The sequence below is a fragment of the Nannobrachium achirus genome (genome assembly GCF_963921795.1).
Source record: "Nannobrachium achirus genome assembly, chromosome: 16".
In the NCBI taxonomy this organism is placed as follows: domain Eukaryota; kingdom Metazoa; phylum Chordata; class Actinopteri; order Myctophiformes; family Myctophidae; genus Nannobrachium; species Nannobrachium achirus.
In genome coordinates this window covers 57,728,631-57,741,967 of record NC_137823.1, presented here as the reverse complement: position 1 = coordinate 57,741,967, position 13,337 = coordinate 57,728,631, and the positions used below count along the sequence as shown (strand labels likewise).

General features: G+C 42.2%; 1 protein-coding gene across 1 annotated transcript in view; it reads right to left on the bottom strand.

The window, feature by feature from the left end:
• LOC308301160 (uncharacterized protein) overlaps window positions 1–2,882 on the bottom strand; it is a gene marked incomplete at both ends in the record, with an annotated part of 28,811 nt that extends 25,929 nt beyond the window's left edge. Inside the window, one exon of the mRNA XM_080745053.1 lies at window positions 2,328–2,882. Coding sequence (XP_080601179.1) covers window positions 2,328–2,882 — 555 coding nt within the window. The remainder of the gene's footprint in view (window positions 1–2,327) is intronic.
• Between the last annotated feature and the right edge of the window lie 10,455 nt (window positions 2,883–13,337).

The following is a 13,337-nucleotide window of genomic DNA, read 5'->3' as shown; positions in this document are numbered from 1 at the left end:
AAAACGTCTTTTTCACTATGGACCTCCCTGCCAGACGTCTTCTGAACGTCTTTTTTAAAAAAATAATAAAAAAAAAAAAAAAAAAAAAATTGAAAAAAAATGTTTTGAAAAATTTTTTTTTGGACCTCCAACAGTGTACTAGGCATGATCGCGATCGCGAAATTGCATGTTTAACCCCCATACCAACCCCATCTTTCAAACATGGCAGCCATGTTTGTTTACATTTGAAGAAAACATAAGGGCCCCTTTCTCCTGAATGCCTGAACGGATTTCCAAGCGGATTTATTTGTTTGAAAGCTGTGAAAAGCATGCACATGCATAGTGCATGATCTGTGCACGAATGTGTGCACCAGCGTGCACACTATTTTTTTAACCCTTTGTTGGTGAACCGGCAATATAAGAGGTCATCCCACTTTAAATATGGCACCGACTGAGTTAAAGTTATACTATGTAACTTTTTTAATAAAATAAATCTTAAAATTGTCCTAATTATTAAATCGCTAAAGTTTTAGAACACCCACTCTGTTAATTTCAGCTCCCAAAGCCTTTTCTTTATATGTGTTCTACTGAGCCCTGGTGGCCGTGACCGGGGCTGTTTTTCCAGGCAAAATTACGTCATATGCATCATTCTGTACACGTGTCTCCCTACCGGCCAATCACAGCCCAGATCATACACTGCCGAGCCCTTCAGGAAGTACACTGCAGTGTTTACACTGGTCTAGGAGTCTAGCATGTAGCTCCCCAACCGCTGCTCGTAGAGGGACACGGAAGACCTCTACGGATGTGTCTCGGAGAGGCGAGGCGGACGCGGTGGTCTGAAGGCCCGGTCCGCGGCGAAAAACATCCGAAAAAAGCAGACGCGACCGCGGTTTGCTCTACCGCTACTGACCACTAGCAACTTACACAGTATAGCTTTAAGAACTCAACTGAGCGAAACCGCGCTGTTTAGTATCACTGTGAAACCACACAGGTTCAATTTAGATGTGGAAAAATTGCCTTTTCTGGAAATCTTCTTTCGAAAATGAGCAAAACATTATGTTGCTGTTGTTCTTTTGTTATACTGTACACTGTTAAAAAAGAATCATTGTGGGGCGCCCACCGGCCTAGCAGTGCATGGGCATACCACATTTTCTTTTTCCATGCCTTAGCCCTTATCCCTAAACGTCTTTGCATCTTTTTACCATTTTGTCATCTTCATCTTCAAATAGCCCATCTACATTGGCATGTTGTGAGCTTACAGATCAGCTATTTGAACTATTTAAAAATATTTTTCAAAATAGTAAAAAAAATAAAAATAGGAATGGACATGGCATGGACAAAAACATAGGCTCTAATAATACATCTCTCCCTGTTTCCTGTCTACCTGCACTATCCAGAAAAGGCACAAAAAACGAATTTTAATAAAGTGTATAAAAAAATAAACATTGTAAAAATCCAGAGGAGGACACTTCAAATATCCCGTCTACATCGACGCATTGTGAGCTTATTGATCAGCTATTTGAATGATTTAAACATGTATATACTGTAGGCCCAGCTCATGCAACACACTACTGCTGCTGCAAACCCAGAGGCCATTTTTGCAGCCAACAGAATCTGGTTACAGTTATTATGTAATAATGTACTGTAACATATCTCGCTTGATTATTTGAAGAACAAATATGTAAGTGCAAGGTATTGTTAGAACGTCAGGGTGTGGTTAAATGAGTGCTTATAAAGCCTTGTTGTGACTGCGTTGTACAAATAGACTTGACTTGACTTGTTGGTAAAGATAAGAATGTTGACTTTCCATCATGCACTCAGAATGATGTGTTTTTTGAGTCATGTAGCAAGTTTCAGAGAGATTTAACACATACTTTACATTTATTTCTCATAATTTATTTTATATTATGTACTGAGCCAGCTTATTACGCCCTGGGGGCGATATATGTTGAAAACACTTTCACTTACACAGAGGCCACATCCGGCCCCCACCTTCACTTAATGCAGCCTGCAGGTTAATATTGAAATACTGATATATTACTGATTTTACAATTCCAAACATGCAAACATGACCAGCTTTAATTACTTCACTCTATATTAGTAGCTTAATGACCAGTACTAGTCTTTTTTATGTCCAATGTATTTGTATTTAAGTTCATAAAGTTAACATAAGAACATCAGGATTCCAATTCAAAAATAGATACAAAAAAATAATTCAGGATTCCATTTAAAAAAATATATATAGCAAAAATAGACGATCTACAAGCTCAAAACGCGTCGCGAGCTTGTAGATCAAAAAATAAATCAAAGTGGCCCTCCATCATCAAAGTTGCCCACCCCTGCTGTACCTTGATCTTTACATCATCCGTGGTGCTGTTGGTTCCATGGCTGTCATCCGAGTTGCTGAGGCTGTTGCAGCACTCGAAGTTCTTCAGCATGGTGGGGATGGTGAGCGGCAGCAGGAACAGCCAGATGACGATGGAGATCTGAGGGGACTTCTTCAGGGCTTTGAGGAGGTTCTTCTTGCCCGGGTGGACCACGTTGAAGTAGCGGTCGATGGAGGTCACCGTGAGGAAGGCGATGCTGGCCCCCCGGTTGAGGAACAGCATGAAGAGCATGGCTTTGCACACAAACGGATTCTTGCTGCGCCGCTCGCCCTGGATGAAGGCGTGCGCCTTCACGGGCAGGCAGAAGAGCAGCAGGATGTCGGCCAGGACCAGGTTGAAGAGGAAGATGTTGTTGGAGTTGGACTTCCAGAACTTCAGCTTGGTGACGAACAGGTGGAGGACGGAGGCGTTCAGCGGCAGCGCCAGGATGAAAATGATAATCACCACGGCTGCATAGAATTTATAGAGGGCATCGATATCTGCGTTGCAGTTCTCACTGGCGTGGGTTTTATCCATTTTTAAAATGCACCAAAGATCTTATATATATGCTCAGGAAATACTCAGGAAAAAAAGAAATACTAATTCCTCTCTGAAAAGGTTGGTTTGTGTAACCTGAGTCCTCTTGACACAGGCTAGATAGAATCTATTCACTTCACACTCACAGCAGACAATCCTCACTGAGCCAGCAGCAGCGTTCCAAGTTGAAGCAGAAAAACTTTATCACCAAAAAAAGGTTTTTAAAAGCCGAGGTGGGGAATTCTTCTGACACACCTTTGGTTTTGCGGTCCTGATTTTTGAAAGCAGAGAACGAAAGCCGAAGTCTGCAAGTAATTCTGTCTTGACGGTGCTGAGAGCTGAGCTCCTAGTAGGCAACACACAGCAGGCAGCGTCTTTGGGATTGTCTGGCTGTTCAGACTTGTTATCTTGGCTCCTCCCTGTTGCCCAAGGCACAGTGAGTCACTACTCACCAGTTTGCTTGCTTGCTTGTCACCAGTTGGTTTTCCACAGCGGGGCTAACAGGGGCTTAGCAAGGCTCTGGACAGGTTTGGCCAACACTTGATGAAAGCAATGTTTGTTTACCTGAAAAGAAAAGACCAGCAGAGTTGCAATCTGTATAGGAACCGAGATAAAAAAAAAGAAAAGAAAAAGAAAGAGAAACTTTTTGTAGTGTAAAGTGTGATACGTGTTGGGCCTGTCAGGTCCCACAGTGGAACCCAGGCAATCAGGCTATCAGCCACTGAGCAAGTTGACTGTACAGTATGTCAGAGAAATGACTAATCCCATGGGAAAAACTTTCACCTTCTTTCTCACCTTTTGGGAAGTATTCCACAATTACCTAGAACTGCTGTATGGATGGGTTCCAGTGAGTTATCAGTTGGGACCACAATATGGATGAGACGGAGGTGGACATAAAAGAAATAAAGACAAAGATGGACAAAGAGAGGCAGCGCTTGTATTGCGTGCCAGCACTGCTGCTTGTCTGGGAAGCGCGTTGGAGCGCGGTCTCTCATGAATGACAAGTTGTGATTGATGAAATGCATAATATAGAACTGAACTCCATCTGGAGCCGCTGGCCGGGAATCAACGTGGAGATTCCATCCCAATTTAAGTATGATAAATATGTAACTGAGGGAGTCTGTGAGAGAGTCTCCACAGAGAGGATTATATAAAGTACATCCCTGGGAATCGAATGACAAACGTACATGCAATGTGCATGGGAATCGATGAGAGATTTACACGTAGGAATGGAGGGACAGATACAGCTTCTGTCACTTGTTTCTACTATGTATGGCAAAGTAAACAAGGCATTTGGAATGTTGTGTCCTAAGGGAGGAAGTTTCTTTTTTTTCTGGGTAAAGTTGTAGGCCCCTTCTATTTAACCCCACATGCCTCAAACTCATTTTGCAGTTTGGTAGCCAGTCCAGACAAGTCCTGTGAAGGCTTTCTCCAGGGGCACATCCCCGAAATAAGTAATGGGCACGAGTCACGACCTCGTTCCAGACTTGAGTTATTATTTGAAAGTTATGGGTGGACCCTTCAAAAAGACAAGGAAACAAAGAGATCATTTAAAGTCCACTCATCGAGTAAAACAACGGTGTCACCTTTCGCAACATGACTGCTTCGGACGTCAGAGAAATTAACCGTCTTGCATAACACAGCAGAGCCATAATATCCAAGTCAAAAGTCAAAGAAGGAAAATAATATGCAGTAAACGGTTAAGCAAATGCATGACTCACACACACAACTCTTACGCTAGCTGGCTATCAGGGGAGCTTTTTGGGATGGTGATCAAAAGCAACAGCGAACAGTAGGAAAATATGCTTTCTACAGTGTGTGCCAGGAAAGCATTTCTTCTTATTACTCAGCAAATGCTGCCTGTGCAGAGTGCAGAGAGCATGAACCCACCCCAGAGCTGCTGTAGCGCTGGGGAGAATTTATTATGTTGGTTCAACTGTGCTTAACATCTGGTGTCCAGGTGTTATTGATAAGCCAGAGGTGAAACGTTTGTTGAACGTTTCAAAGACTTTCTATTGTATTGATCTGGAATATTAGTCTCTATAATAACCCAGCAAGCACGGTCAGGACCTGGACCAATCAGTGACGTCTCGATTGGGGCCAGATCAAGTCAAACTATGACTAGTCAGATCTGGCCTAGAATATCACCTGATTTCAACTAAAATAAATCCTGCTCATGAAAATGGATGTCCTGGATTAATCAGAGAGGGTCCGATTGAGGCCATAACTAGTCAGATATGTCCCAGAATATAACCTTACATGCTCATATTTCAACTAACATTACAAACGATAACAATAATCCTATAGTCCATATGACGTCCTGGTAATGACGTCAAGATCATCCCCATATGGGCTGTGATCTGACCTATAGTTCTGAACGTCACCGGAGTCACCAGAGGACGTTATCATAACGTCATCATGACGTCATTTGGCTTGCAGGGAAGTCTTTCCATTCACTGTCTCTCTTTCAATATTTGTATTTGTTTTATGGACATTTATGTGTACACATAACAAGGACATAATCATTCACTGTCTGACTGTGACTTGACCCTATCAGACACAGGCCTATGACTTTCCTTAGGACAGAGAATTGTATCTATTGCTTTTACATCCTGTTTCCTTTTACTCATCACTGCCCCCCCCCCCAATCCAGTTCCTCCACACCCTTATTGCAACAGTTATTTTAACTGAATATTGACACAGGCAGGACAATGACATAAATATGTCTATAACATAATCAATATTTGCTCTATTGTGTTTGATTACAAATAGAGGAAGAGAGAAGAGGAGCACTCGTCAAAAAAAGTGGTTCACATAAACATTCGTCTAGGGCTCAGGTGAACAATGAACTTAGAGCAAGGATGCCAGCACTCTGTAAACTGTGGAGTTTACACGCTGAGGAAGGCCTGTGAGGCCGAAATGTCTGTTAAATAAATTATGAATAAAGTTAAATAAGTATGGAATATGGATAAATCCATAACCAAAATAAGACAGAGACAAGCCAAAGGACTATATCTTAAATTGCTGTATTTGAAGAGAGTCAGACAAGGAAGACAGACAGTGAGCGTACCATCCTAGTAGTAGCTTTGCTAATTCTCTCTCTTCCAAGATGGAAGTTAACATGCAGTATATAAAGAGTACAGTTATAATAACAGTATAAGTCGTGGGACTCATTCATTCGTTCCCAGATCATAATAAGGAAGGCAGTGACACATAGTGTTGGTAACTTTCCACTAGTGACATAGTATAAACCAAAACATGATTTCATAGTCAGGGCAACCAAAGTTACTATGACCTGTAATCTATTAGCCTGAGCTTACAGTATCCGACCAAAATGTGGTCTCCTATACTGTAAGTTCAGTTCATAATATATCCTTATATGGTCACATGAGCCTCATACACAAATCATAGAATTATGTATCATAATTCTACCCTATCAACGTCCACATGTACTGGTGGCTGGGGGAAAACAATTGAATAAACAAGAAGGAGTCTATCTAAAGTGAGTGCTGGCGTCCTTGCTCTAAATTAATTACAAATAGAGCATTATGTTTTGTTTTATAATGTATTTATTTTTGATTCTGCTATAACAATTTATTTGGAATAGAAGCCCTCAGGCTTGATGCTCTACTTCTACTACTCTGTTGAGAAAACAGGTTTGACTACTAGTAGTTAATAAACCATTAGAAAGTGTGTGGAGAGGTTATAGATAGATAGATAGATAGATACCTTTATTATCCCAAGGGGGAAATTCAGTTGTCCAGTTGTAGCATAGCAGTATACAGTATTTACAAAGTTACAGAGAAGTAAGAAAAAAGATAGATAAGAGTAAAAGAAAAAAAAAAGAGCAGTACAGTACCAATAAAGAGAAGGTGCATCAATAGAGGGGGCGAATAATATATAAGTATATATAAGTGACTTACAAAAAGAGACCGTAACAGTCAATGCTAGTTAGTGCAACAAGTATCTCACTGACATTGTTAAACAAAGCAGAATACTCAGAAACTACCAACACAACCTAATTGTGCAAAGTCAAAAATCAGTGCGAAAAAACTAACAAAATAGCAGCTCAGAGAAGAAGAAAAACTAGGGAGCGTGTCACCGCAAGACGCACATGAGCACTCTCCCTGGAAGGTCCTTAGGGGTCAAAGTCAATACAGCAATAGTTCCGTCAGTCTAGGTTAGGAAGGAAGTCCTTTTCACTCGTCCGTTACGTGTCTCGTTGTACAGCTTAAGGGCGGCCGGTACAAAAGATTTTCCTAGTCTCTCACATCTCCGTCCTGGGTAGGCAAAGCGGTCGTTTCCTCTCTTACTCCAGTAACTGGTGATCTCCAGATGGAGGGGGTGAGAGGAGTTCTCCAAAATGGAATCTAGCTTCCTCGCTGTACGCACTCTGGTTACTTCCTCCACCCCCTGCAGAGAGGACCCAACAACAGAGCCTGCTTTCCTCACCAGTCTGTTCAGGTTAAACGTGTCACCTGCTCTGTTGTTGCCTCCCCAGCATGTTATACCAAAAAAGAGGACACTTGCCATGACAGACTGGTAAAACATCTGTAACATCCTCTTGCACACACCAAACGATCTCAGTCTTCTGCTTTTTCCCTTGCTGTCACACTTGGTGGATTTGGAAGGTTTCAAACTCATGATGGGCCTCTAAACCAACATTTTAATCACATGAATACTAGAGTCTGTATTCTTGGGCGAACATTCTATGAAAATTGCAGATCGGCATGTCCATTGATTATTCAATGAAAATATTTGGACTAAAGGGAGATTTGGAGGAGAACCCAGGGGACTCTGGTCAACAAAGTATATGGTTTAAGTGGTTATTTAATTCCTGAATAGGATATGTATCCTCAGCAGAAACCTATACTAGGAACCTCCCTTATTTGCTTATTTGCGGCAGCATGAATCCATAGACTATGCAAAAACTTGATGCTTTTGCAAGGAAAGACATACCAGGTAGTTGACTAAAGGTCAGTTCCTTCAGGTTGAGGGGTTTATTAGAACACTGCACACAGGAGTACTTGCACAGTAATCAGTTTTTTGTGGGCATGTAAACATATCCCATTGTAATCAGTGATTAAAAGCCAGGCTTTTACCAGGGTACACTACGTGGAGCAACTACTTTCATATGCACACAATAACTGTAACTTCAATCACATTCATCAGATTAAATGCCAGATTATAACAGTCATGTAAATATGCCTATAAAAACAAACTACGGTTGTAATCAGTGTGGGACCCGATTAATACCCCACCTAGATTTTTACTATGGGAGATGACTAGTATGTTGCGTAATTCAAATGAAATCTTGCTGAGTGGGGTTGGCGCAAATCAACAAATGGAAACAAAGAGTGGTTGTGACATCCTTTTCAACAAAGGACACCAAAAGATTGGCTATTGCTATTCCATCCATTTTCCTTCTGATTTGTATTGAGACATCTGGATCTGATGATAGCCTGTCCATAAATAAATCCGAGTAGCCCTCTGGGGAAATTGTGTTTTCTTAACCCATGGTCAACGTTTGAATCTGCCCACTTGCTTTCAGTAGCCAGAGTGCTGTATGTACACAGTAAATGCATGACGATGTACACTAGTCAGTGGTTTTCATCCTACACAGTATTTCGTCCACTTGGTTCAAGGTTTCTTTATTGTCTTGTGCACCCATTTTGTTCTAGTTCCTTAGACATTGTAGCAGCAGCAATAATTATTCAAAATATAATGCACGCCAGGCTCAACTAAATCTGAAAACGATATGCAAACTGTGCAACAACAAAGCTAATTTCAAGAGAGATGTTTTTCATAGTAATTACGCGACTCCATCTGTCATGTTGTTCCTCTTTTAGGCAGCTGTGCTGTTCAGAAAGAACAACCAAAGCAGAGGCTGCTGTCTCCCATCCAAGAAGAAACTACAAATGAATATGGAGCACAGGTCAAAGATCAAGTCAGTCCCTTTGGTGTCAGAAGAGTCCCACCCGCTAACCCTGAAGACAGGTACTATACAGTAGTATACTTACTGTATGTCTAATAAGGGAATGGTATGCAGGTATATACTACACTGCTCAAAAAAATAAAGGGAACGCATAATCATTGCAATGTAACTCCAAGTCAATCACACCTTTGGGATATCAACCTGGCCAGTTAGTCTCCCAGCACAAGGTGAGAGCAGCACAAGGTTTGAGCCAGAACATGACATGAGACATGAGACTCCACTATAGCCAAGAAAAGACAGACATGGACCACCCGTTAATCATGTCATGGTCCACTAGTGTTCCATGGACCACAAGTTTAGAAACGGGTCAATCAATGACTGGTGACCAACTGTAAGTTGTAGCTGACAACAGTTGTTACTGGGAATCAAGAACTTCCACAGAGAAGCTGTTGTTTTGAATCTCAAGAAGGAGAAGTGATACCAGATGGCCTCAGTTATCATTATTATGAATTAAGGTGTGTCTGCTTACTCATACATAATCATATCGTATATCAGGCTGTATTCAAAAATATATATTTTTGGGTATTTGTCACATTCCTAAGACAATAATTTGATTACAATAAATGTACCCCCATTGATTCCGGATGGGGACCCAAATGCATTTGGGTCCCCATCCAATTATTGTCTTGGGGATGCAACAAAAAAACAAACAAATATTATTGAACTCTCCATGGTATGTGTAATCAATAGAAAAAAAGGGGGGTGAACTACTCCTTTAACAGCCCTGATGTTTGTGCTTGTAGTTGCCATGTGCAGACAGGGTTAAATGCCTTCTAGCCGGGGACCCAGTCACCAAAATGGGAGGAGACCTGTGATTTTCTGCCGTACTTTTTACTTCAGTTTTATCTATTAGTTTGGTCATTAAGGTCCACAGAATGAGAGGCCTGCTCTGCTGGAAACATCGCGAAAAAAAGTTATGGCCATTTGTATATTCACTCAGTCCCATTGACTCCACTAGAAATATTAAAAAAAAGAAAAAAAGTCTGCTTTAATTAGTATGTGAGGGGGCAAACTAGGGGTTCTTCGTGATTCTGAATCATTGCAAGCATTTGTTTTGCATGAAAAACATTCCTTGGGCTAGATATCGGCCCCCCAAAACAGTCAAAAGTGATGAGTCATCACTTTTTTTTCCCACTTTTCACAGTTTTGGGCTGCCGAAAGTTAACCCAAGCAATGTTTTTTTATGGAAAAGAAATGCTTGCAATGGATTCAGAATCATGAAGAACCCCTAGTTAGTTTGACCCCTCACATGCTAATTAAAGCAGATGTTTTTCCTTTATTTAATATTTCTAGTTGAGTCAATGGGACAGTGAATATACCAAATGGCCATAACCTTTTTTCGTGATGTTTCCGGCAGAGCAGGCCTCTCATTCTGTGGACCTTAATGACCAAACTAATAGATAAAACAGAAATAAAAAGTACGGCAGAAAATCACAGGTCCCACCCTATTCCTTGAGCTTTTGGGCTTGTGGGTCCCCGGCTATTGATGTTTTCTCACTGGTCTGCCAGGCCCATCAGACCTGCTCTGAGGGAGAGAGAGAAGACCTTTGAAGAGTTTGTAGAGGAGCAGCTGAAAGTGGATGAAATCACTAAACCCAGACAAGAGCAGGTAAAGTAAAGTATACTGCATGACCAGAGTTGTTTTTGACAGCAAATTTAGATGTAGTTTTAGTCGTAGTCTTTTGAAAAAAATGTCGTTTAGTTTTAGTCATAATTTAGTCACCTGAAAAGTTTTAGTCTAATTTTAGTCGACTAAATACCATAAGATTTTAGGCGACTAAATCTACATTTTGATTTAGTCAACTAAAATGTATTTTGGCGGGACTTGATGGAATCGTAATGACTGATTTTACACTTGCTATTTTCAGCACGCAACACGTGAGAGCAACCAAACATAAAGTTACTCTCTTCAGCACTAGTCCCTCCCTAACGTTTTAGTCTAGTTTTTATTTTGTTGACGAAATTGTCAATATATTTAGTCTTAGTTTTAGTCATCACAGCTTAGTTTGTATTTAGTTTTTATTTAGTTTTCGTCAGTGAAAAAAACACAGTCAACAAACTTTTTTCATCATAGTTTTAATCGACGAAATCAACACTGTGCATGACAGAACAATGTCAGCCATTTGTCCTACTTTGTAGAGTGATTGTTTGCATGCATGATTCACCAAACATGATCAATTATTATACGTGTATTCTATTAACGCAGAGCAAAGGGGAAAAGTTCCAAAACACTTTCTACATATTTTCCCCCGCGGGTTTTCATTTGTGTTTCATCTTTTCTTAGTTGTGCAAACAGAAATTAACTTCGTCTGCGTCTTTCTCTATCAGGACACTGTCGAGTTGAGAAGGCCGACGGAGAAACGTTACTTTTTGCGCAAGGGAGAGGGCAAGACTGGGACAGAGAGGGTTAAAGATAAGGACGCTGTCCATCGGAAGCCCCAGAGGAGGGCCTCCCTCGACCACGAGCAGCCCAGCAGGAAGTTAACCCGGGGCGGGCAGCAAAGGCGCTCCTCAGCCCCCTGTCTGGACGTTAAAGATCAAGGAATGCAACATGCAACCGAGCTCCCTCTGACAGTTCAGAAAGAGGCTATCAGGGATCCAAGGAACAAAACCTCACATATATCACAGAGACACAGCCATGTTCTGTGTCATCCCCATAACCAGGCACAGTCCCAGACTGAATCCCAGGCCTCGTCTGATTCCTCCACCCAGCTCCAAACATTGGAACAAGAACAACCCCCGCAGCTTTCCCTAAACCAGGCCAGCACCACCCCTCTCCGGCCCCATCCCAGTCCTGATTCTCTGCCTCCCTCCCTGGGTCAAATACAAGAATGGAGCAGCATGCCAGCAGTAGGAGACGGAAAGCAACTTCTCTACCAGTTACAAGAGAGAAAACATAAGAACGGTAAATCAGGAGAGAGAAGACTCAGTGATGCCATGAAAGTCCAGCAGTCACGTCAGCGAGAAGCCAGAGTAAACCAGCCAGCTGGGAACGACAATAACCAGTCTTTCATACAGCAGGGGGCAAGGAGAAGGAGACAGGAGGAGGACAAACTGGGCAAAACCACTGGAAAAGGAGGAGGAGGAGAGGAGATGATGGGGGAAAGTGAATTCGAGTTCACAGCAACACTGAGGACATGTGAACTTCTGAGATCGTCTCGCGTGGCCTCGGAGGAGCCAAGTCGCCGCCCCGCCAAAGGGAATTGCACAGAAGTGTCGACACTCAAACAGCCTGCCGTCTCAACCGAACCACATCAGACAAAACATTTGAAAACCCATCCATCCCCTCACAATAATAACACGGTTCGTCCTCAGGCCGGGACGTCTCAGGAAGTTATTGTTGGTTTTAAGACAGTGAACGACCACATAGTGAGAGTCACAGGCCCAGAGATGGAAGCTCTTCCCTCGGGCTCCGCCGAAAACAAAACATATTATTGGGCCCGGCGGCGGCGACGCAACAACAATTCAAAACCAGGAAGCAGAAGGGGCTCCGGCAGTGGCGTCAGTTCAGCAAAAGCTAGGGTATGGCAAAGATGGGAGTCCTCATGGAAAATAGGCATTACATTTTGGATAACACGGTTCTATTGTGAAAATAGCAGATCTACATGTTCACAAAGTGAGCATGTAGATCTGCTATTTTCACAATGTCTGAAAACAATGTCAGTTTTTTACACAGGTTTCTATGGTTTCTTGGGCTGGATATGGCAGCCTGAAATGTTTTTTCAAGTGCAGCTAAACTTAGCATATTAGTAAACTTGCCACAATTAACAATAATGCATTGCACCTGTGCAGCTGACCTGCGGAACCTGGGAATATACCATTTTGTCAAGATGGGGAGAATACAAGTGTGGAAAATATAATTATAATACCTTGTTAAAGAGACATTTTGTTAAATTTTGCATTTGTAGTTATTTTACTGTAATTTAACAACATAATAACCAGAACAGATAGACAAAGAGACATTCATGGATTTATATTTAAAAGTAACTTTTATTTTCCTCCCCTGCACCAGGGTATGGCAGCTGCATACCCCTGCCATACCCAATTGACGCCCCTGGGCTCCAGCTCCTTTAGGGTCAAAGGGCAGAGACGGCCTACAACAAAACCGACGCCATCACGTTCCACCTCACCGAACGACAGAAGTCTAACTCCCATAAGACCTTCCTGTCATGGCAGCACTAGCAGAAGTAGCAACAGTAATAGCAGTGATGATGATGATGATGATCACCCACACTCCAAGTTCTCTCACAATCTAAAGCCCCCATCCCCAGTTCCTTTCCTCCAGCACCAGGACTCCAATCTAGACCTGTCAGAAGGTGACTATGCGAGTGATGCGCCCAGCGAGGCCGGGGAGGAGTTTGTGATGTCCGACCACCTGACCCAGAAACCAAGCACCAATTCCAGGCCAATAACATCAAGTCTCCCTCTGTACCGGGAGCCATCCCCATCCTGCAGCTCCA